The 26,639-nt window shown below is 38.7% G+C and overlaps 1 protein-coding gene across 2 annotated transcripts in view; it reads left to right on the top strand.

The window, feature by feature from the left end:
* RTN1 (reticulon 1) overlaps positions 1–26,639 on the top strand; it is a 229,436-nt gene that overhangs the window by 192,583 nt on the left and 10,214 nt on the right. Inside the window, exon 1 of one of the 2 annotated variants that reach the window (XM_030319237.1) lies at positions 11,199–11,356. The exons of the other annotated variant lie outside the window; for it this stretch is intronic. Coding sequence (XP_030175097.1) covers positions 11,296–11,356 — 61 coding nt within the window. The 5' untranslated portion in view covers positions 11,199–11,295. Of the gene's footprint in view, positions 1–11,198; positions 11,357–26,639 lie in introns of those variants that run through there. 2 annotated transcript variants of the gene reach the window in all.

The following is a 26,639-nucleotide window of genomic DNA, read 5'->3' as shown; positions in this document are numbered from 1 at the left end:
ATTTAATCTGTAGATTAATTTGGGGAATATTGCCATCTTAACAATATTAAGCCTTTTGATCTATGAACAAAAATGTCTCTCCATTTAATTAAGTCTTCTTTGATTTCATTCAACAATGTTTTATGGTTTTCAAGTATAAACTTTACACTTCTTCTGTTCAAATTATTCCTAAGTATTTTTTTATGCTATTGTAAATGTAACTGTTTTCTTAACCTTATCTTTGTTGCTCACTGCTAGTGTGTAGAAATGCAGTTTCTTTTTAAATATTTATTTATTTTTTAAAGAGAGAAAGTCCAAGCAGGGGAGGGGCAGAGAAAGGGAGGGAGACAGAGAGTCCAAAGCAGGCTCCAAGCTGCCAGCACAGAGCCCAATGCAGAGCTTGAACCCATGAACTGAGAGATCATGACCTGAGCTGAAATCAGATGCTTAACCGACTGAGCCACCGGGGCTCTCCTTGTGGAGATAGTTTTACTTCATTTCCAATCTGGATGAGTTTTCTTTCTTTTCCTTGTTATATTCTAGAATCTCTAGTGCAATACTGAATAGAAATTGTCAGAGCAAACTTCCTTGTCTTGTTCCAGATCTTAGGGGGAAAGCTTTCAATCTTTTGCCATTAAGTTTCATGTTAGCTATGAGTTTTTTCAAGATTCCTTTTTAACAGATTAAGGAAGTTTCCTTCTTTTCCTAGTTTCTTGGGTGTTTTTTTATCATGAAAGGTGATCAGTTTCTCAAATGTTTTTTCTGCATTGAGATGATCACGTGGGTCTTGTTCTTTATTCTATTAATATGATGTATTACATTGGTTGGTGTATTACACTGGCTTAAATTTCACTGAGCTGTGATGTATCCTTTCTATATATTGCTGGTTTCAGTTTGGCAGTATTTTATTGAGGAATTTTGCATCTGTATTCATAAGAAATACTGATCTGTAATTCTCTTTTCTCATAATACCCTTGTTGGGTTTTGGTATCAGGGTGATAGTGACCTCATAGAGTGTGATGGAAAGTTTTCTCAATTCCTCTTCTTTTTGGAAGAGTTGTGAAGGATTGGTGTTAAGTATTCTTTAAATGTTTGGTAGATCCTCACCAGTGAAACCATCTGGGCCTGGGCGTTTCTCCATGGGAAGCTTTAATACTACTAATTCAATGTCTTTTCATCTCAATCTAGTCATATTTTCTATCTCTTCTTGAGTCAGTTTTGGTAGTTTATGTTTTTCTAAAGATCTGTTCATTTTCATCCAGGTTACCTAATTTGTTTGTCTGTAGTTATTCATAGTATTTCCCTAGAATCTTTTTAATTCTATAAGGTTGGCAGCAGTGTCCCCTCTTTCATTGCTGGTTATAGTAATTTGAGTCTTTGTTTTTTCTCAGTCATTCTAGCTAAAGGTTTGTCAACTTTGTTGATCCTTTTAAAGAACCAACTTTTGGCTTCATTGATTTTCTTTAATTTTTCTATTTCATTAATTTCCACTCTCATTTCTGTTACTTCTTCCATCTGCTTGCTTTGGGTTTAAGCTGTGCTTCTTTTCTGTTCTCTTAAGGCAGGAGTTTAGGTTATTGATTTCTTTTTTTTCTGTCCTGAGTGTTTACAGCTATACATGTCCCTCTAAGTATTACTTTGGCTGTACCCTCTGATTGTTTCATTTTCATGTATTTTGACACATTTTTAAATTTCCCTTGTGATTTATTCTTTGACCCATTGCTTATTTACAAGTGTATTGATTAAATTTCACAGACTTGTGAATTTACAAATTTCCTTATTGGTTGTTAATTTTATTCTAAGTGGTTGAAGAACACATTTTGTATGATTTCTATTCTTTTAAAATGTATTGAGTCTTGTTTTATGGTCTGTCATATAATTGAAGTGATGTGATCAGCCTCTCACCATAGCTGCTAAACAGACAAAGGGGTGAGCCCTTTCTGTGGGAAAACAGCATCAACTGCCTGTCTTTATAGTTCTTGAATACACAATACCTATTATGCTATAAAAAATTACTAGACATGTAAAAGAGGCAAGAACATGTGACTGAGAAACATAAAAAAGAGACAATGGGAATGGATCTAAAGAGTATAATGCTACATGAAATAAGTCAGAGAAAGACAAATACCATGTGACTTCATGCATATGGGGAATTTAAGAAGCAAACAAATGAGCAAAGAAAAAAAGAGATAAACCAAAAAACATACTCTTAACTATAGAGAATAAACTGATGGTTACCAGAGGGAAGGTGGGTAAGGGGATGGCTGATATAGGTATAGGAGATTAAGAGTACCCTTAGCATGATGAGCACTGAGTACTGTATAGAATTGTTGCATCACTATATTATACACCTGAAATGAATATAACAATATGTATTAGCTATGCTGGAATTTAAAAAGACAGAAGACAATAGAAGCTGACCCATAGATGATCTGGATACTGACATTAAATAAAATCTTTTAAACAACTATTATAAATATGTGAAAGAAAATGGATAAAAAGATGGAGAATTTCAACAGAGAAAGGGTATTTATAAAAATAATTCAAGTGAACTCTCGAGAACTGAAAAATAAAATTTCTGAAGTTAAAACTTAGATACATTTAATAGCTCTTTGGACACAGAAGAAGATAAAATTAGTGAACTCAGAGATAGCTCAATAGGAAAAATCCAAAATGGTGAAAAAACTGAATAAAAATATGAAAAGAAGAGAGTATAATAAACTTGTCAGAAGGGCTAACCTATGAATAATAGGATTTGTAGGAAAGAAGAGAGAAAATGAGGCAGAAGGGATACTTGAAGAAATATGGCTGACATTTTTTTTTCAAAATTGGTAAAAGGCATCAATCAGTATACAGATTTAAGAAGTTCAGTAGACACCATAGGAAATACGAACTTATCATAATCAAACTGCATAAAACCAAAGCTAAAGATACAAATCTTAAGAACAGCCATAAAAATGAGAAACATTATTTTCAAAGAAACAAGGAGATCAACTGCTGACTTTTCAACTAAAACTAGGAGTGATCAATGGTCAATAGGATTAAGTCTTTAAATTGTTGAAAGAAAAAAAAAAACCTGCCAAATTAGAGCTCTTTAACCAGTGAAACTAATTCAAAAATGAAAGTGAAATAAAGTAAGAAAAACAAAACTGAGAGAATCGGTTGCCATGACCAGAACTGAAAGATACTAAAGAAAATTCTTTGGACTGAAATAAAATGATCCCAGATGGAAATATAGTAATGCAGGATGAGATGAAGAACATTGAAAAAGGTATATATGTTAGAAGATGTAAAATACTATTGACTTTTTTAGAACAACAAAAATTATTACATTGGTGTTTATAACATGACAACCCGAGCTTAAAAGTGGCAGGCAGTAATTGGAGTTTACACTTGTAAAATTATTTTATTGCATAGGAAACTGTAAAAGTACTATATAAGATAGACTCCAGTAAGTTAAGGATGAACATTATCACTGTAAGCTAATCACCAAAGTATTTAAAAAGTATAACTAGAAAATTATTGTAGCAAATAAATGGATTAATAAAAAATAGGCTTGATTATTTTGAAAGAAGGCAAGAAAGGAGAAATAAAGGAGCAAGGAAAAGATCATGATAAATAAGAAATAAATAGCAGATTGATGGACTTAAATCCAACAATATCAATGATTACATTAAATGTAAATTGACTTAACACTCAATTTAAAAAAACAAAGATTACTATCCTGAATTAAAAATAAGACCCAAAGGGTGCGTGGGTGGCTCAGTCAGCTAGGCTAAGCGTCTGACTTTGCCTCAGGTCATGATCTTGCGGATCATGAGTTCGAGCCCCGCATGGGGCTCTGTGCTAACAGCTCAGAGCCTGGAGCCTGCTTGGGATTCTGTTTCCCCCCCCCCCCTGCTCCTCCCCTGCTCAATGTCTGTCTCTTTCTCTCTCAAATAAATAAATAAACATTAAAAAATAAAAAATGCCCAAGAATATACTGTCTTTAAGAAAATAAAAAGATACAGATAGTTTGAAAATGGAGGACAGAAAAAGACATATCATACAAGCACCAACCAAAAGAAAGCTGTTGTGTATATATCTATATCAGCCAAACTACACTTGAAGTCAAGGAGTATTACTGGAGATAAAGAGGAACATTTCATAATATGATAAACAGGTTAACTCAACAGTAAGACATGATAATTCTAAATTTATAAGTGCTCAATATATATAAAGATGTATATATATTTATTTATAGCATTTATTATGTAAAGTTATGTATATATAGAGAGAGAATTGAAAGGAAAATAGATCAATCAACATGAAAGTTAGATGTTGTGATATACTTACTTCAATATCTGGCAGACATACAGCCAAAAAATTAGTAGGAAGATAGATTATTTGAATAATGCTATTAACCACTATAACCAAACTGACATTTATAGAACACTCTCAACATTTCAGAATATACATTCATGTCCACTTGACACATGTATCAAAATAGATCATATTCCAGGCTCTAATGCAAGTCTCAAGAAATTTTCAATGGATTAAAATTGTACAGAGTTTGTTGTCTGACTACAGATGAATTAAACTGAAAATAAACAATAGGATAGTTACAATCATCGAAAGTTTATAATTCTATATAATTAATGGACCAAAGGAAAAAAGTCACAGACGACTGTTAGAAAGTATTTTGAACTGGACAAATAAGATGAATATAACGTTTCAAAACTTGTAGGATGCAGCTAAAACAGTACTTAGAGGGAATTTTATATTTTTAAGTGAATATGAATATATTAGCAAAGAAGAAAGGCTGAAAATAATCTAAGCCTCTATTTTGTGGAGGTAAGAAAAGAAAAACAAAAGTAAAAAAGGAAATAATAATTATAAAAATAGGAATACAATGAAATAGCATATACAAAGATATACAAAAGAAAAAAAAAGAAAAAAATTATTCTTTGAAATTCATTCATAATATTGATCGACCTCCAATAAGATGATCAAGAAATGAGAAAAAAATAAAACTTAGCAATATCATAAATGAAAAAGTAGACATGGCTATAGCCTCTCAGATTATTACAATCATAACATTATGATGTTATGAATAATTTATACCAATAAATTTGACAATATATTTTAAATGAATGAATTGATTTGAGGAAAATAAAAATTACTAAAACTGACACAAGCAGAAGTTAAAAATTAGAATAATCCAGTATCTACTGAGGAAATCTATAATTAAAAAGCATCTCACAAAAAAACCCTCCAGGTCTAGATGGGTTCACTGGTGAATTCTTCCAAACATTCCAAGAAGAAATAATACCACCTTACATAAACTCTTTTAGAAAATATGGGAGGGAGTAACACTCTTCAGCTTCTTTTGTGAGGCCAGCATAAGAAGGATATTACAAAAACTCAAGAAGGATATTACAAGAAAAGAAAGGTAGAGGATAGAGCTCATGAATATATATAGGAAAAGTCTACACAAATCATTAGAAAATTGAATCCAAATTGAGTAGCAATATGTAAAAAGAATGTCACATCAGAGCCATACGGGGTATATCCTAGGAATGCAAGGTTGGTTTAACATTCAAAATGCTATCTGTTTTATTTATGTATTAGCTGAATTAAGGACAAAAATCTCTGATCATTTCAGTAACTTCAGTAGAAGCATTTGATAGGATTCAATACCTGTTCAAGACAAAAACTGAAAAAAAAACTAGGGACAGAAGGAACTTGCCTTAATCTGATAAAAGACAGCTAAAATATTCACAGCCAACATCATATTTAATGTAAAATTCTGAGCACACTTTCCCCTAAATTCAAGAGTAAAACAAAGAATATATAACCTTTACCACTTCTACATAACATTGTATGTGAAAGTCCTAGACAGTGCAGTAAGTCAAAGTAAAGAGTTAAAAGTATAAAAATTGGAAGGGAAGAAATAACACCATATTTGTTCAGAGAGAATATGATTATGTACATAGAAAATTCAAGAGAATACACAATTAGAATTAGTACAAGTTTAGCAAAATCACTATGCAAAAATTTATTAACCTGATGTAGTTCTTTACATTACCGTGTCAGTATGTTTTAGGATTTTCTTTTTATAAACATCCTTAAACTAGATTTTTTTCATCTAATCTGAGAGTTTTCATCTTTTTAGCTGGCATTATTTGGATATATTTAGATGCCTTCTAATACTTTATTTTATGCTTTCTATTTACCAGTTCTTCTTTGTTTCTCATGGTTTCCTTTCCTGACCTCAATGTGATTTAATATATTGATTACCTTGTTTATACCTTTTACTCATTTAGTAGTTATATGTTTTAGTTATTTCTAGTGGTGACCCTTAAATATTTAACACACAAATTTGACTTTTCATAGTCTAAAATTAAGGTCTCAAAGAAAATTAAAGATCTCTACTGTCCTCCTGAACAATACTAGAAAGTTAGGATGCTTTCACTTTCATCACTCCTTCCTACCTTATGTTCTATTTTTTGTCTACTACTTTAGTTTCACCTTTCTTTTATAAACCCCCAAATTAGCCATTACCAGTTTTTACACGTAGCATTCTTTCATGCATTTCGCTTCTTCTAAGTTCAGTTTTCTTCTTCCAGAAGTATGAACGTTGGTAGCTTTTTCTGCAGGGCTTGCAGTTGGGAAATTCATTTCTTACATAGTTGAAAATGCCTGTAGTAGTCTTGCTGGGTACAAAATTCTAGATGACAGTTATTTCCCCCCCCCCCCCCCCCCCCCCCCGCTCCTTTGAGGACATTATTCCATTGTCCTCTGGCTTCAGTTAATTAACAGACTGCAGCTGGCCCAACAGTTTCTCTGAGGCAATGTATCTTTTACTTATGCCTGCTTTTAGGATTTTCTCTTGTCTTTGATGCTCTGCAGTTTCACTATGATGTGGGTCAGGGTATCGATTTTTTCTTGTCTTGCTCAGTGCTATAATGTGTGGCTTTTATCAATTCTGGGAAATCTTAAGCCAAATTTGGATAAATTATTCAACTTCTCAAGGTGTTATTCCTCCCCTTGAAACTCTGCAATGTTTCCTTCATTTTCTGACAGTATTATTCCTTGAGTCTGTCTCACTGTCCCTTGCACCTGTCCATGATTAAGTTTCCATATCTGTCTGCTCAAACTGGTGATCCTCTTTTTTTCATAACTCAACCTAATTATCATCTATTCTCTGAAGCTTTTCCTGAAACCTCTTCTTCCCCCAGTCACTGTGTATCCACTCTTTCCTGCTCATACATCTATCAGTTGATTGCATTTACCTATTTATGTGTAAATCTCCCCCTACTAAACTCAAGTTTCTAGTGGGTAGCTCTCTTTGTATTGACAATGACAGGCACTTAGTATGGACTGTGTAAATGTTTGGAGATTGGATGAATGAATGAATCAAGAAAATGAATGTAAACACTATCTACCTCTTAGGGGTCCTGTAACAACTAAATATGTACCATATGAGAAAGCACCTGGCAAATAACAAGTGCTAATCTGCTGTTTGAATTGAATGCAATTCATGCATTATTTTGGTACCGTGGGTTATGTACCAAATTGGTTGTTACTTTAAATTTCCTTATTCCATATGGCATAAAGCAGAGTTCTTAGTGTTCTTTGATCATAATGAAGTACTTTTTTGGTTTTGTGCCTTTCCTTCCAATTGCTATACTTCTCAAAGCATTAAACACACACACACACACACACACACACACACACACACACACTATACAAGGAGTTCTATGAGCTTCATATAGTTTACCAGCTATTACATTCTGTCCTGAAAACTCAGTGCATTTATAAATGCTACTCTCCCATATAGCTTAACGGCTTTCTCCTTCTCTCTCATTTAGTGTCTGCTCTAATTTTACCTTATGAGGTAGGCCTTTGCTAACTCTCCTCATAAAATAGAAAACTTCTACCCCACTCCCATTCTCGATCCCCTTTACCTGCTTTATTTCCCTCTGTACACTTGTCCACAAGTGAAATATATGTTTACCTCTTTTATTATTAGCTGCCCATCCCACACATAGTAGCATATAAACCTCTTAAAAGTAGCAATTTTGCTTTATGCCTAGAACAGTGTCTGGAATACAATAGGTGCTGAATAATATTTATCGAATAAATGTATCAGCGTAGGTGCCACTGATTCTCATCGGTAAAATCCTAGGGCTACAAAAACAGACACCATGCAGCCATTCTGAGCATTGTAGTCTTCAACACTTCTCTTGATCTGGGATGCGATTTCAAAACTTGACTATTTTGTTTTTCCTTAGAACTGAATGCCTACAGCATGATTTCATCCTGAACACTAAAGAAATCACTTCCTCTCCTGGCAGGCACCTAAACCAAGTTCTGAGCTGGCTGTGTACAAAGCCCGTCTGTTCTCTCCTGGTTTAAAGACAGTGGCCGTTCCTGCCCGCATTTAGCAAGCTTGATTTTTCTTTCTGTTTTCTTTCACCCCTCAAGGAAAATTTACATATCATTTCTACCCATTTTATCATTTTGATCTTGGCAAGAGCTTTCAATTCATACTGTGTGGGTACTTGTGCAAAGGAAGTACCCACTTACAGTGTCTACAAGAAATAAATTATTATTTCACAAAAACAAAGATCTAAAGCTGTAATTCATCTGTATGAGAGGAAGGTCGGAAAGCGATAAAGGTGATACCTTGCCGAAGGCCACATAACTAACTTTTGCAACATAAGTGGGTCTAATGCCCACATCCTCCAATTCTCAATCAAGTTCTTCATACTTTTCTGCCTGACTTTTCTTTAATAAGTTCATTCCTGTTTCACCTACTACCTCTGCCCCTCAATTCTTATTTCATTTGTGTGTTATCTCTGTGGCATCAGATGCCTCACCTCAACTGTCAACTGTTCAGCTGTCAAACTGCTATCTTGATTTTTTGGGTGTCATCAAGCTTCCGTCTTCACATTCAGCATGACTAAACACAATGTGGCCTTTCAGCTAAGCTGACATTCCAAGGTCAACTCTGTAGCCAATGGAAACCCATGGCCCAAGAAGTCTGACACCCTCCCCTTCACTTGAGGGAGAGCTTGCCTCTGCCTGCTTTCCCTCACCAGGATGTTGCTGCCCTCAGCTTGCTGAACCGTACTGTCAGATTACCAATGAACAGTGGCTCTGGTAACTCAGTGGACACTTAATACTCGCCACTAAAGGTAACTGGTGGGGGGCACCTTCTGGACTTAGGGCTGAAGACTGGGGCTATCATTGGACTGGCAGTGCCTCCTAGTGGCCAAGGCTCCAAAGGGTTCCAACAGAAAAGTGGCCAGTGTGGCAGCAGCCCACAATGGCAAACCCTTTCTTCTCCTTCCTCTGAGTCTTGTCCCCCCACCTGTTTTTAGTTCGTCCAGCCTTGCCTCATACAGTGAGCATTCACTGCTGGTCAAATCATCCAGTACCTGTCTTTTCAGTATTTTGCTGACTGAATTCCGAAACGTGACCGTGATGTTGAAAAAAAAATTGGGAGGGGGCATGGAAAAAGAAATATTACAAAGTCACCACTATCACTGGAGCAGGTCAATTTGAAAAGTGCTTTGTAATAACTTTTTTCTTTCCTGTAAGCTCCGTGGTAGCTCTGACACTCCTCCTCTTGTAGGAGACTTCAGCTGCCCAGGAGTGCCAAATCATCCTCCCGATCTCATTCTTATTAAGCTTCATGAGTAGTTTCAGTTAGGTTACAGAGATACAGAGAGAGGCTCGGTTTCTCTGGAAGCTCGCATCCTAAAAAGAATACGCATCGTCTCAAAGATCCCATTTTAAAGTGTATAATCTTCATAAAATGAAAGATAAATCGTATCTACAGCATAACCTTGAGACTCCTGTCTTTAAGTCCTCGCTGGTACAGGATGTGCAAATGTAGATTTGGGTCTGGCAAGGAACGTCTCTGGGAGCTGTGGAAGAATCGTGAAGGCTCCATTTGTCCTCAAGGGAGAGAGAGGAATCCTGTGTCCTGGATAATGCCATGCCACAACAAATAAAATGGGAACTCTTCCTTCTGTATGCCCCTGTGGTTCCCAAGGTGCCCTCTGTCCCCATGTTATGTTTTGTCTCCTCAAGGGTTCCTTCCACCAGGACTGTCTTTCCCCAGATAATGCCCAAATTCAAGGCCTTCCTCCATGCCATCTCTCTTTTCTTCATGAAAATGTACCTATCCCCTGTCCATTCTCTCAAAACCTTGGTGTTTAATCTGATGAAGTATTTCATGGTAAGGTTTAAATAGTAGGACACCTCCCATTGGCATCTGCATTGTGACTGGGGACTTGAATCTTGATTCACTGGGATTGGAAACCAACTTTGTATCTCCCAAATGATACACACTGCCCACCTCCATCTCCCCCCCAACACTCAAGCCCAAAGATGATGTTGTTGAGGCAGAATGCCCTTTTCTTCCCTGGCTTCTGTCTGGGGCCCCCACAACTGACCTCTCTTGGAATATCAGTGCAGTGACAAATAACTCCATGTGGGGAAGTCCAAGGGCTTTGAACCAGAGCCTACAGGCACCACATTCCGAATGATATGTATTCGTTCAAACCACAAACTGAGCTGGAGAAGAGGGCAACAGGAGAAATACACAAGACCTACTGAGCAGCAGGATTTCTTTACTGATTGTGGCTTGCCAACAAAGGTTTTGGATAGCCGTGGAATATTCCAGAAAAAGGAAAAGCTCTGGCGATTGCTTGGAAGATGCCAGGCAATTAAAATAAACCGTGGCCGGAATGTAAAGAATTGGGGAAGAGAGAGGTGAATGAGCAACGGGGACAATTAGGGGGCATTATGCTGAAAGCCTGACATCTGTGCTGACATCAACTGCGTCTTACCCAACAGGTTTCTTGGGTGTCTAAGACATTTCTAGAATATGCACCCCGTGTCAGGAACTCCCAGGAACAGCCCGAGTGCCGCACTCTGATCCCCGCCCTTGGCCCTTATCCCCTCCTCTTCTCCCACGCCTCCCACACCTGGCCTGCTTTTGTGCCTCCCGGGTCAGAGCCGCCTCAGCCGTCTCCAGGCCAGGCCCCCAGGACGGACGCCCAGCCCGCGCTCTCGCAGCGAGCGGCGCCCGCATCCCTGTGCGCGCAGGCAGCCCCGGGGCCGCGCCGCGCTGATTCGCTGCCGCGGAGACTGCGGCGCCCGCGACGCGCCCGCCCCTCGCCGCGCGCCGGCTGGTGCAGCCTCAGTCAGTCTGCAGCCGCGCGGCCACGGTGAGCCCTGCCGCTGCAGCCGGGGCGCAGACCCTGAGTGCCAGCTCCGCGCCCCCGAGGAGAGCAACGGCGAGCCTCCAAAACCCGCACGATGCAGGCCACTGCCGATTCCACCAAGATGGACTGTGTGTGGAGCAACTGGAAAAGTCAGGGTATTCTCTTTATTTCGGTAGTGCATGCCTGCGGTGCACGGGAACCCCGGGACCCGGACTCGGCCATTGTGCATCATTTCACCTGTGGGACCTATGCATGCTTTATACCCAAGAGCTTTGTGTTGGGGGGAGTAAACTTGTCATGTCAAAAATCAAAATGGATGGTGTTTGCATTCTTTTTCTTTTTTTTTTTAACCCCCCCCCCGCCCCCACCCCTTTGTTTTCTTGTTGTAATGCTAGAAATTTAAATAATGCATCAGTTGCCTCTTCGGGGAGCTCTTTCGGGATCCATTGATCATTCAGTACTTGTTTAATCTGTTCTCCTCCCCGGAGTTGAAATGCTTTCTTATTGTTCCATGAATCCCGTTGCATTTAATTTCTGCAGAAAGGTTGAAATCTCCTGGTAGAAGCATTAAGTGAGAGGGCTCTAGTGCATCCTTTTAAGAGGGACACACCCATTTCAGGGTGGTTATTTGTGGTCACACAAAGGAGCCTGGAAATGCAGTCTGGCTCTCGAAATCCTGAAAATATGATGGCGTAGCCACATATTAGGATGGTTCACTTTGAAATATTTCAGGGTTTTTTGTCTGTCATTGGAGTAACCTGTAACTACTAGTTATTAATAATGGGTATCTGTGGAACAAGTAGAGGGGAAATAAAAGCAGTGCCCAGTACCCTCTGGCATAACAGATTTATTTTGAAACAGTCCATATTAGCACTGGGTGTGGCCACCCTCCAGCCTCGCTTGGATTGCTTTTCAGCCATTTTTATTCAGCCTCATACTTCACACATCCATCTCCTTTGTTACATTAAGATGCTCTCCTTCACCTTGCTCAGTGTGAGATTATGAGGAGAAAGAGAGAATTTGGAAGAATGAATTATGTGTTGTAAACTCTGGTGTTTGTAAGATGAAGTGTCTTTTAATATTTAACAAATAAGGTTCTGAAGAAGGCGCTTTTGACTTAACCTGAAGGGTTGCAGCGTCCCTCAGGGGACCAAAAATACTCTGGAGCAGAAGCTGGTGTGTTTTGTTTTTTTTTTAAACCTGGCATCTTCCCCTTGTCATTTTATATCCCAGAAGGAATAGGATGGCTTTTCATCTTTAGAGCCCCTGTAGGATTTTTTTTCAGTAAATTTTTAAGCAAAGAAAAAGTAAACATGAATCTCAGAATTAAGAACACTTTTGCTGTCTCTTATTTGTTGGTTCGGGTGGCGGTGCCATAAAACAGAATTGTCGAGTTCAAATTATGTAGGTCTATTGGAAATAACAACTGTCAAAAGTAAATAAATGGGCCTAAGAAATTTAAAAGCTAGGAAATAAATCTCCAGCAGTTCAGGGGCATAATTTTAGAGAATGATGACAATGACATGAAATAGCATGTTTTATACAGAAGGCAGTTGTGAAAATTCTTGGTGACATTTCATTCTCACGCGTTAAACTCATCTGGTTTATTTGATACACACTTAAACAACTATAGATTGATATAATATCAAGTTTAGTTGAACACGAGGACATAAAAAAGTTGGCTTTTAGACTATTATGGGTTTCTTCTATTCTGACCAAAAGTAGATGCCAAAACATGGCAGATTTTCTTTTTTCTTTGTATACGATAGAAGATACTATTTCATTACAGTCCTGTGGGTTTTCCTCACTTGACCTTCTCACTGCAGGGGTTAAAAAGGTACATGGCTGTTGATAATCAGAAAATAACGCAAATGTCATCATTTGTCTATTGAAAACAATCATTTTCATTTTCAATATAAGGCCACTTGTGAAGATTAATGCAAGATCGTTGAAGGTCTTTTACACTCAGTGACCTTTAGTAGTTTTCAGTACCATTGATTTCCTTTTGTCAGATAGAACAAAGCCATTATCTTGAAAATTGACTGATAACTGGGCGGGTGGGTTTATAGGCATGAAAGAGGAATAGTAAGAAGTGAATTATTCCTTTTTCTTTCCACTAGGAGAACTTTGCATTTAAACTAAATCTACAATAAGATTTTTGTTTAGCATTTTCAATGCATCTTCTTAGTTCCCTCATTATCAAAAACAGTTCTTAACCCTGGCTACACATTAGTATCATCTGGGGAGCTTTTAAAAACACAAAGGATGCCCACCCCTAGGGGTTCTGATTCAATTGGGTCGAGTATCAGTATTTTTTAAAAGATCCTCAAGTGAGTTTAATACATAATCAGGGTTGAAGTCACTGGTGCGTAGTGATTCTTAGTGAGCCCAGTCCATAGACCTGCAGAGCAGGGTCGAGTATACAAATGATGAAATGGGTGTGATCCAGGAGCATCTGTGGATTACCGTTGCAGGAGGTAGTGTAACATTGTTGAGAAGGTCCTCCACAAGTATTATGGGTGAAAGTGTTGCTTATAAAAAGAAATAAAGGAAGTGAGCATCAGGTTTTTTACATATTCTTAAACATTCCGTGGAGAAATTGCAGCCCATTGAACATTTCATGAAGACTCTACTGAAACTAATACAGTTGTCATAAGAACTGCAGTCCACCTGCAAAAGGAACCTTATATTTACTTTATTAATATGCATGATTTCAGCTAGAGACAAGAACATTTAAGGAGACTAAAAAGTTCACATTATGCTAGTACAAAGATTTTGTAATACATTATAAAATGTATACGTGACTATATACATTACAGTACATTAGTACATTAATGTATACATTACAAAGATTTTGCTTCCAATTAAAAAACATGATACAACTACCCCTATATTGGTTAATAAAACAAAGCCCACCCAACTCAGTGAAAGTAAAAGGAGAATAAAACAATCGCCTAATAAACCACCTCTGTAGACAGTAATCTTACAGATCACCACAATACTAATATTTATCAGGCAATTTTACTGAATGCTTTACTTGGATCATTGCACTCAATCCTCACAAATCCTATGATGTGTAAGTTTCATTATTGTCTCATCTTATAGGTGATGAGCTAAGGCTTCCACCAAGGCACATGGCTGGCTGGTAATGCCAGAAGAGACTGGATTCGGGGCTAGGCTATCTGACCACAGATCCCCCCGCTTCTCACTGTTCTGCCATCTGCCTCAATGGTAGATGGCTTTTTCCTCAGTGGTTTTTCTAAGAATATGAATTATGTAGGTGATGGCGATTTTGTGGGCCTAGTAACTCATCACATTTACGTAGTTTTCATTTGCCACATATCTTCTCATTTGAACTTTCGGTTTACTCTTGGACATCATGAGGCTCAAAGAGGATAAGTGATTTATCCAAGGTTTTTTGATAAGTGGTGAATTGAGTGGTGAAAAGGTGACGGCTTCAAATCCAGAACTCTTCCCGTGACAGCACTCCGCCTCTTTTTCTCATGCTGAGTTACAGAGTAAACTTTCATGTACTCCTGCTGAGATATTTTCACATAGTTTCTCCCTTTACAGACAGCACAAGTTCAGTGATCTTGACCAATTTATGCTATTGTGGTAATCCTCACCATCATCATCAACTCATCATCCACATTTCTCTGTAAATATTAGCTATGTCCCAGTAACTATCCTAAATGCTTGTTACATGTATGACTCCCATTTTACAGAGGAAGAAACTGAGGGTTTTGAGGCAGAGAGGGCTTGGGCTTGCCCTTGGGCTTAACTGGGTCCCAAACACAAGGCAGTCTGATTCTGAAACCTGTGCTTTTAATGACTTTACCATACTGCCTAAATCCAAATGGTACTATGGCAGGGGAATGAAGTTTGAGCAAAATCCTTCATCCATATTATTCCATTCGTGCTCTAAAGATAATTTTTTCCAGATATCATTGTACTCAACAAATTCATCTGGCAGGATGCTTGGTAATACAGTGGGGTTGATACTTGTCACCTGTTTGGGGCTCCTGCTCAACTCCCACTTGACTCTGTGTGGCAGCATTCTGTAATTAAAGCTTTCCCAGCATGTAAAATATTAATGAAGGGTGAAACACTAAAAGTGTTTCTGTTTTTTGATAAAATAAAATATTTTATGCTGGTCTGCAGTGTTCTGGGGAAATGCTATTCATGGTGGGCCATTCTGAAAGATGCTAGTTCAGAACAGCCAAGCATCCCAGAATACACAGAAAAAAAAAAATCTGTTTTAGCTACAGTAATTGAAAGAAATGCTTGTATTTTGAAAATGGCATTTGGTAAAGATAATACATACATAAAGGCAGATCATTACCACCTTTTATCAAATACCTTCTATTTGGGCTCAATCTCATTAGAATACTGTACAAATATTACAACATAAGCATTACACTTGCACACTCCCTCTCTGCAGATTGTAATGAGATCCAGTGGGGAAACTGGCTTAGCTGGGGATCTGGGGATTTTTTTTTTTTAATGAAAGAACACTCATTATACAGATAATATACCAAATATGGGTAGTTACTACTCCATTGCAAAATAAAACTCTACTTTGTCACAGTGTATGATTAGTTTCAAGAGAGTCTTTATAAGGGAATATTCCAAAGTTTGAGGAGAGAATGATGGCTTTATTTTTCTCTAAAAGTGATACATGCACATTATGAAAATTTCCATTTGTACAAAGAAAGGTTCAAATCAAAGCCGCAAATCACCCAAAGTCCTACCACCTACAGTTAATCAGTGTTAATATTTTGCTGAATATTGCCCAGTATCTCCATACCATGTAACGTGAAGCTAGAGGACTGGGTTGGCAACAAAAACAGCCTTTATGAAACAAGATTATATGTGTCTCAAAAAATACTTGAAGTAATCTAATGGAAGAAACTGACACGAAACTCAGAGAATTGCTGAACTTCAGATACATGTTTCTTTACTGTATGAGCTATTCCTTCCTAAAATTAAGAAAAAGTCTATGAGGTACATCAATAGATTAGGATAATTTTTTACTTTCATGTTTGGGTTTTAGAGTGTACTGATGGGCTCTGTGCAGTGTCTAACTTTGTTTTTAGAGGAAGACCCATCACAAGTGAGAAAAACTTGACAGAAATGCTGATCTAAATCCACATCTCCAAATCTATTATTTTTCTCAGATTTCCCTGAATTAATATTTAGTTCATTAAAAGAACACAGGTGCTGGGTGGCTCAGTCGGTCGATTTGGGCTCAGGTCATGATCCCAAGGTCTTGGGACTGAGCCGCGCATCAGGCTCTACACTGAGCACGAAGCCTGCTTAAGAGTCTCTCTCTGTCTCCCTCTGCCCCTCTCTCACGTTTGCATGTGCTCTCTCTTTCTCTAAAATAAAATAAAATAATTAAAAAACAAAAATATTCCTGATACTCTATGAGTAAAGCATTAGGATTATGATTGCAGATTCCTAGTCCATCCTTAATGAGCAGGCCCCTTTCTTAATCATTTTTAAAAGGTTTCTCTCTTCCTCTCTCTCCCTCTCCCTCTCTCTCCCTCTTTCTCTCCCTCTGTTTCTCTCCCTCCCTCCCTTTTCCTGCCTCCTTCTCTCCCACTTTTCTCCTCATGTTTGAAATGATATTCTTTACTCATTTCTCTTTCATATTTAGACTAGTTAATACGTTTTGGGAGCAGAATCTATGAAGTAATTGATACATTTTAAATCACCTTACAATAGAATTAAATCCTAAAATTCACTGAATCCAGCAAACAAAAGCTAACATAGGTGGATAACTCCCAGGACATAGCCTTTCTTTTTGGAAATAAATGTACATCACCACAAAATTTCCCATCCTTCTCAACTTGATTTCCTAAGTTGTGTACGCATTTGGCCATGTATCAACATTTACATATTGTCACCTCTCCATTTCTTATGAAAGTACACACAACCGTTCAAAGAAACAGGATTGCCTTATAATTAAGCTCACAGTTTGAAAGTCAAGAATTAGACATTAATAATCCTTGAAAAGCCATCTTTTGTCTAGATGACAATTAATAGTAATTACATTAAAACCTTGGTCATTGTAAATGTATTCCAAATTTATAGCATATGTTCCAAATAAGAAATTTGATAGAGGTTTTAGAACTTAGTAGAGTTCTGTTTAAGCTATTTGTTTAGCTATATGTTTAAGCTCTATTTTTAAGTTAATTCTGAGTGAAGTTGTCTTATAATTCAAGCACTCCTTACAGGCTCTTTGCCCAAACTGATGTTAATTTTGAACAGATGAAAAGTACAAATGTAACAGGTTTTAATTTTTAGAATTTATCAACAGTTCCACCCATTTTGCAATGAGTATGTCTCGCTTTCAAGATCAGATAGAGTGGTAACAAGTATTATGATGGACATAATGTTTTATCGACTGGAACAGAGGTACAATGAGAGAGCATACCTTTGCCTTACCTTTTTAGTTCAAAAAACATTTTGCCATTATGGTTTTGGTCAAAAATTTTAAATATAGTCCGTGTCTATAAAGAAGCAATAGCTGTCTACCTCCATGGTTCTTTTCTATTCCAGTACAATGACGGATTTTAAGATGTGGCCCAGACAAGGGCCCAGACAATTGTGACTGATTACCACCAACCAAATGAACAGTTTTGTATTTTGATCAAGTCAGAGAGCTTAAAGGAAGGAAAAGCACATAGGACATCCATTACTTACTACCTTGCAAATCTCTCTGTGTGCTTCCCTCAGCTACCGTGTGCCCAAAGCCTGTCTTTCTCTCCATATGGTCATCTCTTCTTTTGATGCCAGTTGCCCTGTTGAGACCCCTCCAAATGAGTCCATTTGCTAAAAGATTTAGCAGGAGGATCTGGCCACACTGTCTTCAATACTGGGCCCTGCTGTTTCATTTCCTGGCCAATTCTACCCCATCCAGGTGACAACGGGCCTGAGCACCACTGCGTTCATTTCCAAGCACAGGGAGAATGTGGTCCTACTGGTTAGAAGTAGCATGTGGATTAAATGCTCTGTTCTTTTACTGTCTACACAGAATGCCAGGTGTAATGTATCTACTCATTCAAAACATCTGCTGAATTATTTAAACATCCAGAAATAATAGTGTTGGCATTTTTCTCTTCACAGTCATATTGAATGTATTTATGCAGTGAGAGGGAAGAGCCTGGAAAATGGAATCACTGCAGGTGTTTTTATCAGCAAAGGTCTCCTCCAGCAGTTTCCCTCTGGATTACCATTTAAAGTTTAAATATATGTAGGGGCCTATTTCATAGCAAAGGAAACTCATGGAGTAGTTGACTAGGAGATGTCATCTTTGAAGGTCACCGTGCATGTTTAATGTCTTGTATGACATCAGTTCCCATTATGTTTCTCTGGTTTGATGGCAAACGAGGGAAAGTTAAAGTAGGGAAAGTTACTGCTGTTTCTTTTTGTTAGCTCTTTATGGTGTGATATTTTGTTGGCCTGAAAAAGGCAGTGAAAATCAGAGAAACTGGCTGTCACTGCTTTGGACACTGGGTTGTAAAGAAGTGAGGTTTTTTGAGCCTCTAACCCTTTTCAGAAGGTGGTCAAGTATTGTAGTCAATTATTGGAAGCTTACTAAAATGTAAAGTCAACAGCATGTAATTTTTCAACAGTCCTTTCAATGAAATGCTGATACTATCTATAAACAGGATTTTCTCCCTTGGCCTTTTATAAAGTAGCACTTACTTATCACATAGCAAGTGGTGCAGTGCTGCCTGAAATCTTTACTGGACCAAGATGGACTATAAATAAACACATTTAAGAATACGGTGCAATAATGCAGATAATTGTGCACAATTTATTGCCATTTCATTGTTATCCATTTATACCACATTTTGCCTTATAAATAAAATATGAGTAGCTGCACCACTGCCTTACATTTCGTACATTTTTAATAAACTTTCTGAATACTGTACTGCTATTGGATCATATAATTGACTACACTTAAAATGGTTTCCTCAACCAAAACATTTTCGGCAGCAGCTAAGGGCTCTCTCTCTAGAAGTTTGACATAGCATTTTATTTCCATTTAGCTATTAACTCAAACCTTGGATCACTTCTATTTTTTCTTTTCTGTTCTTGATTGGATTGTGGAAATTAAGGATAGCTCTGATTTCTGCATTCAATATCAGGAATCTTCAAATCTGCCAAATCTGCCAGTTCACCCTTGACTGAATTAGTTCTAGGTGAGCCCCAGGCAAGCTGCAGTGGGTTCTCCCACGTGTGGTTTGGGGACTAAGATGAGATCACCAAGCCCAGTCCATTTATCAATTGATAGGATGTACTGATCTCTCATGTCAAAGCCATGCATTGCTCCTTGGGTTTTAGCAAAGTAACTTTGGTTTTTGCAATTGACAAAGCAATACAGTAATTTACCAAAGACTATGGGGGTTAATTTGTTGCAGTTATAGAGTTACTTTTATTTTTTTTACTTTGGTTTTATGGAAAGTTTATTCAAATACCCATTTTTTCTGGATCAGCTGCTATAACCTTCCTACACAAGTTTACATCACTCTAAGCAGAATTAAAATGTGAAAAATCATCATTTACACAGCAGATTGGAACACAGAAATTCTCTTCTCTGATCACACTTCACCACTTCCTACCCTTCCTACTGAATCATCATGGGCCATTTGCTGTCACTCTGACCACACGCAGCCATTGCCATTCCCCCAGCGCATCAGTTTCCAATAGTCTTGGCTGCTTGTCAGTCACTAGAGATCCTTGACTTTAGCCAAACCCTCTTTACTTTCTGGCAGTCCTTTTATTGATTGCTTTCTGAATTTAGACTGTATTTTTCTAGATCAGCACTGTCCGATAGAAATATAATGTGAGTCATTACCTAGAAATTTTAAATTTTCTAGTAGCTTCTTCATTAAAAAGTAAAAAGAGGGGCACCTGGGTGGCTCAGTCGGTTAAGCGTTCAACTCTTGATTTCAGCTCAGGTCATGATCTCATGGTTCATGAGTTTGAAACCCATGTCAGGCTCTGTGCTGACAGTGTGGAGCCTGCTTGGGACTTTCTCTCTCCTCTCTCTGCCCCTTCCACTCGCGCTCTCTCTCTCTCTCTCTCAAAATAAATAAAATTAATAATAGTAATAATAAAGTAAAAAAGAAACAGATAAAGTTAATTTTGATAATATATTTAATCCAGCATATCCAGAGTACTAGTCTTTCAACAACAAAATCAATATAAAAAGTATTATATGTATAATCTACATCCTTGTTTTGGATTAAGTCTGAAATCCGATAGGTAGTTTACAGCACGTCTCATTTGGGACTAGTCACATTTAAGGTGCTCAGTAGCCACGTGTGGCTCATCACTACTGTATTAAACAAGGCAGGTTTGGACTTTTCCTAAATTCTTCAAGCCCCATCCTTATCCTCCTCAGTCTCAAGAAGACCTCATAACTCATTTTCCAGGATTTGAGTAAATCTACCTCAAGCCACTTTATGTCACTCTATGTTGTTCCCTTCCCACCTCAACACATATTTGTAGCCACACCCATACATTCCCCAAATGTCTCTCCCTCTTTGCCCATTCTTTTCATTCTTCTCCCTTCTTTGAAAACAAAGAGCTATGGCTAATCCCATCCTTTTGCCCCTTCTCTGAGACTTTGCTCAGCCAAATTTCCCCTCTTTCCAGGATCCTCACTCCTCCCTTTCTATTAATATCCCCAGGCTTTGCTCAACCTAAAGGTTTGCGTTTGCTGCTACTTTCCCAAACTACCATTGTATTTGCCATCTTCTTCATTACTTTGAACTTCCCACCATTTATCCAACGCTTTACAATATGGCTTCCATTCTCACTACTGCTAATACTCCCTGCCAAGTTATGAGTGACCTTCCAGTCTCCAAATCCAGGGTCCTTTCTCGGTTATCATTTCCCTTGTTAGGTCATCAGCACCCCTCACTGTAGTCTACCCTTTTGTCCTGGGAAGTTTCCTTCTTCTTGACTGCCATAACCTACACTGTTGGGGTACCCATTCTGACACTCAGACAGGACTCCTTTGATATGCTCCATTTACTTCTTGAATCTTAAATTATGGTTTCATTCTCAGTTGCATTTCTTAGTCTCTCCTGTCATGGGGGCTTCCTCCACTCTCGTGGCCTCAATCATGCTTTCTACTCATATTCAGCCCTCCTTACTAAATTTCAGTCTTGCATTTCCAGTTTCCTACTGTGCATATTCATCTCAATATCATTGGAATATGATATTACTGACCATTTAACTCAGGGCTTCTGTGACAAAGCCTATAGAAAACCCAAATCATTTGGTTTTTAAGCTTTACGAAATTTAGGAAGTATTGTAACTGTCAGCTTCATCTCACCTGTGATCCCTATCCCATCTCTGCCCTAGACTGTGTCAAAATGCCCTTTTTTGATGTCATCGTGTTGGAACCTGGAGGTTTAAAAGCAAGTGTCCACTTTATCCCAAACCAGCTCCCACTCCGATTTCCTGTTTTTGTCAGTGATATTAATCACTCAGTCACCCAGCTTTGAAATGTTGCCTTCACCCTTAATTAGCTCTTCCTCCTTTCTCCCACGGCTAATTAGTCACCCTTCTTGTTGACTAATCCTTCATAATATTTCCCTTTATCCACTCCATCTCCTTAACAAATTGTTCGCTACATTCACAAACCATCCCACGTCCTCTTTCATCAATTCCAGCACCGTCCCTTCCTTGAACTCAACTTTTGCCACTTCCAACAGCACAAAATGTATTGGTACTGATTCAGCATTTTGTAAATGAGCACCAGTCTTCCCAGCTAGATCTTAAGTCCCTTAAAAGCAGGAACGGAATTGTATGATCTCTTCGTTCTTGGTTTCACTAGATGAATAGATGGCCAATAACTATTTACTGTTGATGATGACATGTTATCACCTAAAAGTTTTTTTCACATTCAATATCTAGCTCTGGAAGCAGATTTAAATAAATCAGGTTGCTCAAATTAATTTTGCATACTTTGGGGAATGTTTAACCTATAACCATATAATGCGAGAGAGGCAACTGTTTTCTTCTGGAAAAAGCATCAAACTTAGGGTTTGAACTCATTAACTAGTCAGTACACAAGTTTCTTAACTTTTAGCTTCTTTATCTGTTATACGTAGACCTATCCAGCAGAGTTGACTGTGAGGTGTAAATGAGATAGTATCAGAGGATGCTTTGAACATTTCAGAATCTACGTAAATAGCTTATGATATCAGAAAAGTACTCAGAATAAACATCCCATTGATGTTGTAAGATGAATCTTTTGCTAACCTCCTAATTAGAAACCTCTAGCAATCTTTTTGTTTGTTTTATTTTTATTTTTTATTTTTTTGAGAGAGAGAGAGAGAGAGAGAGAGTAGGGGGAGAGGCAGAGAGAGAGGGAGATACAGAATCCAAAGCAGGCTCCAGGCTCTGAGCTGTCAGCACAGAGCCCGACACGGGCCTCGAACCCATGAACCATGAGATCATGACCTAAGCCAAAGTCGGACGCCCAACCGACTGACCCACCCAGGTACCCCAGAAATCTCCAACAATCTTAACACGTTGATGGAAAGACCTGCTGTGTAATGACTACACCAAACTAATTTAGTTGATAGTTCACACTCTCTGCCCATAGTTTCTTCACATAAAGCCCTTACCTGGTGCCTGCCATTCTTGGCTATTTAAACAGGTATCCAGAGACTGAGAAGGCTTTTCTAGAAGGGTACACCATTTTTATTTTATTTTTTTTTTTTTAATTTTTTTTTTTAATTTTTTTTTTTCAACGTTTTATTTATTTTTGGGACAGAGAGAGACAGAGCATGAACGGGGGAGGGGCAGAGAGAGAGGGAGGCACAGAATCGGAAACAGGCTCCAGGCTCTGAGCCATCAGCCCAGAGCCCGACGCAGGGCTCGAACTCACGGACCGCGAGATCGTGACCTGGCTGAAGTCGGACGTTTAACCGACTGCGCCACCCAGGCGCCCCAAGAAGGGTACACCATTTTTAACAAGTGTTAAGTGACTTGTCAAGTGGGGGTTCACTTGATAATAGCAAACTTTATATTTTCTTTGCCTGAAAGTTTCTCACAGGGTCTCCCGTGCCACTTCACATCATCTCAGAGGTAGGTAAGCCCACCTTCTCTAGTACTAAGGAGTGCCCCCTTTAGCACAAATCATTCTGTCTAATAATGTATTTGTTTCTAAACGTGTCTGCTATGTGAATCTAGGGGTGTCATGAAATAGAAGATTACAACTTATTTGTGGGTGGGTTTTCTTTCTTTCTTTTTTTTTTTTTTTTTAACAATTCATTGATTTTTGTATCCCTGGGACTTAGCACAAAGCCTGGCACTTAAAATAAAGTTCTTACTCAATAAATACTGAATAAATGAATAAAACGTAAAAGAGGCAACCCTGCAGATAATGGTGATGTTTTAGTCTTTTTGTTCTCCTTCCCTCCCCCCACCTCCCCAACAGAATAAATGCTAGGAGGCTTCAGTTCCCTAGGGACCTTTAGCCCTGCTGGCCTGGACTTCCCTCAATGTGCTACTCCAGATCCCTTCCGCAACAGGGGGGCGCTAGGCTTCTGGGAACATCCCTTCTCCCACTTCTATCACCTGCCCTCAGAAGCCCAGGGGCTTCTTGTTGTCATGTCTTCCAAAAGATCCGTCCCTCTTCTCTGTCTGAAAAGGAGTATTACTTTGGTGCTCTTGTCTCAACAAACTCTTCTAAAACAAAACACAGTTGGTAAACTCATTTGAATTTTGTTGTTAATACATCTTCAGTGTATTATCCCCTTCTTTAAAAAAAAAAAAAAAAGATAAAAAGGATTAACCTAAAGCAGTGAATTTCTAATATTAGAATGTCAGTCCATGTGACTGGTGCTTGGGCCTGGGAGAAGAGAGGGGCTTTAGAGCAGCAGTGCTTTTCCTTTGCCCCTGGAAACCTACTTGTAGAACCAGCCCCACTCAAGAGAAGAAAAATCTTTTGTTTCACACCAAAACACGCTTGTGATTCTCTCCTCTACTTCCTACATCACAAAAGTGTTGTAAGAACAAATTTTTGCCCAACAAAATGGCAGACTACTCTAATCTTGTGTGTTAATGTCATTGGTGGACCAGGTCGTGGTGGATATGGAGTCGGTGGAGATGGATGACAGATCAGCTCAAAAGGAAGTTCTCTCGGGGCGCCTGGGTGGCTGAGTCGGTTAAGCATCCAGCTCTTGATTTTGGCTCAAGTCATGATCTCACGGTTTATGAGATCGAGCCCCCACATCGAGCTCTGCAATGTGGAGCCTGTTTGGGATTCTCTCTCTCTCCCTCTCTTTCTGTCCCTCCCCCCCCACCCCCATCAAAATAAATAAACTGTTTTAAAAAAGTAAATTCTCCTCCAGCTTCACACTGCTGAGGTATCCTCAGCCTGTTATAAAAGAGCCCCCACCCCACCCCTTAAGTCCTTGATTTCCTCTCCAGCCAGCCTGAGGTAAAACTGTTGCGGAGGGTTAAAACTTTGCTCTGCAACACTCCTTATATACCCTCTAGAATGTCAGAGAGTTGTCACAGGCTACGTGACCTTTTCAGTACTGTTCCTTCAGCTAGCTGCATACCTGTGTATGATGGGAGCAGCTCCTGCTCTCTTCAACCTGGTCACTTCCATTTTCCTCTGAGCAAATGACTGATATCTAATCCTTTAGTAAACCAGCTGCCTTTGGGTATACCGCACATGAAGCAACTGCCATTTTCATTCGGGTGTGAGATGGGGATCTTGTGTCTCATTTTCTCTTTCTGAAAATTTATTCATGTAACATTCGATAAAAACCATTTGTTGCAACAACATGGATGGACCTTGAGGCCATTATGCTAAGTGAAATACGTCAGACAGAGAAAGACAAATATGATTTAATCTCATTTATATGTGGAATCTAAAATAGCCTAACTTGTAGAAACAGTAGAATGGTGGTTACCAGGGCTAGGGGGTCGGGGCCTGGAGAGATGTTGTTGATTGGTGGGTACAAACTCACAACTAGAAGGTAAGTAAATTCTGGAGATCTAATGCACAGCATAGTGATTGTAGCCAACAATACTGTATTATAAACATCAAAATTGCTGAGAGACTAGATCCTAAATGTTCTCACCACAAAAGAAATGATAATTATGTGCCATAATAGAGGTGTTAGTTTAATGTTCTGGTAGCAATCTTATTCTAATATTTAAATGTATCCAATCAACATGTTGTACACCTTAAACTTATGCCATGTTGTCAGTTATATCTCAATGTATTTATTTAGAAAAAATTTCTTAATGTTTATTTTTGAGAGAGAGAGAGAGAGAGAGAGAGAGAGAGAGAGCGCGCGAGAGCTTGAGCAGAGAAGGGGCAGAGAGAGAGGAAGACACAGAATCTGAAGCAGGCTCCAGGCTCTAAGCTGTCAGCACAGAGCCCGATGTGGGGCTTGAACTCACAAACCTCAAGATCAGGACCTGAGCTGAAGTCGGATGTTCAACTGACCGAGCCACCCAGGCGTCCCAATTGTATCTCAATTCAAAAAAACATTTGTAACTTGCCTAATTGGAGAATAAATTTGCATGCATTCTCCAGCAAGGCTTCTTTGTTTTTTCATAATCTGATGACCGGAGTATGGAAAATATTTACATTTTGTACCATATTTGAAGCACTGTGGCTTTGTTCTTTTGAACTCAGTTTTTTGTTTGTAAGCAAAAGAGGGAAATACCTGAGTGAGAGATGTGATCCAGATTTTTACAGCTGTATTCCGTATTTTTAAATCATATAATAGGAGTGAATAAATTATGTTGTACAAAATGGTTTAATCCAAGTGTCAGCTTCAGGGATTCTTGAGATAGCTACTAACTTTTCAGTTTTGCTGGCTTTGGTGGCAGGCCGTGTCTTTACTCAGAAACCTTTGCCATTGGCTGGGGTCTCTGGACCTGTCGCCATGCTTCTGAAGGTACCACTTCTCTGAAACCTCCCTTTTCATTGTTCCTGCCCTTTCTGAGCAGCAGGAACAGTCACATGTCTGCTGTGCACATCTCCAGGCCACCATTAAGACATAACCTTGTCAGCAGGGTATCAAGATGCATGCAGTCAGTACCTTCCAGAGAGGCGGAGCAGGTATTTCAGAGTCCTCTGTACTTTGAGATTTGTTTCAGAGTCACAGACGGTGTGGCCCCGCGAGATGCACTCATAGAGGTATGGTCGCTGGAGACTCACCAGCCTTTTCTTACCTGCAATTTATAAACTGTCCTCAGGGACGGAAAAGAGTCTTCCAAAGCGAAACACAATGGCAGCCAGTGCCCTGGCCAAAGCCCTGTGTCTGCTCGCTGGTGTTTGGGAATCCTGAGTCGAGGTGAGGACCTGCGGACACCACGGCTCCGCAGAATGAGTCCCGCGGCAGTTCTGCCAGTGCTAAGTGTGTGTGTGGCTTTGGT

Source organism: Lynx canadensis, chromosome B3 (assembly GCF_007474595.2).
Source record: "Lynx canadensis isolate LIC74 chromosome B3, mLynCan4.pri.v2, whole genome shotgun sequence".
In the NCBI taxonomy this organism is placed as follows: Eukaryota; Metazoa; Chordata; class Mammalia; order Carnivora; family Felidae; genus Lynx; species Lynx canadensis.
The sequence above is the reverse complement of the archived record's forward strand: the minus strand, read 5'-3'. Positions and strand labels throughout refer to the sequence as shown.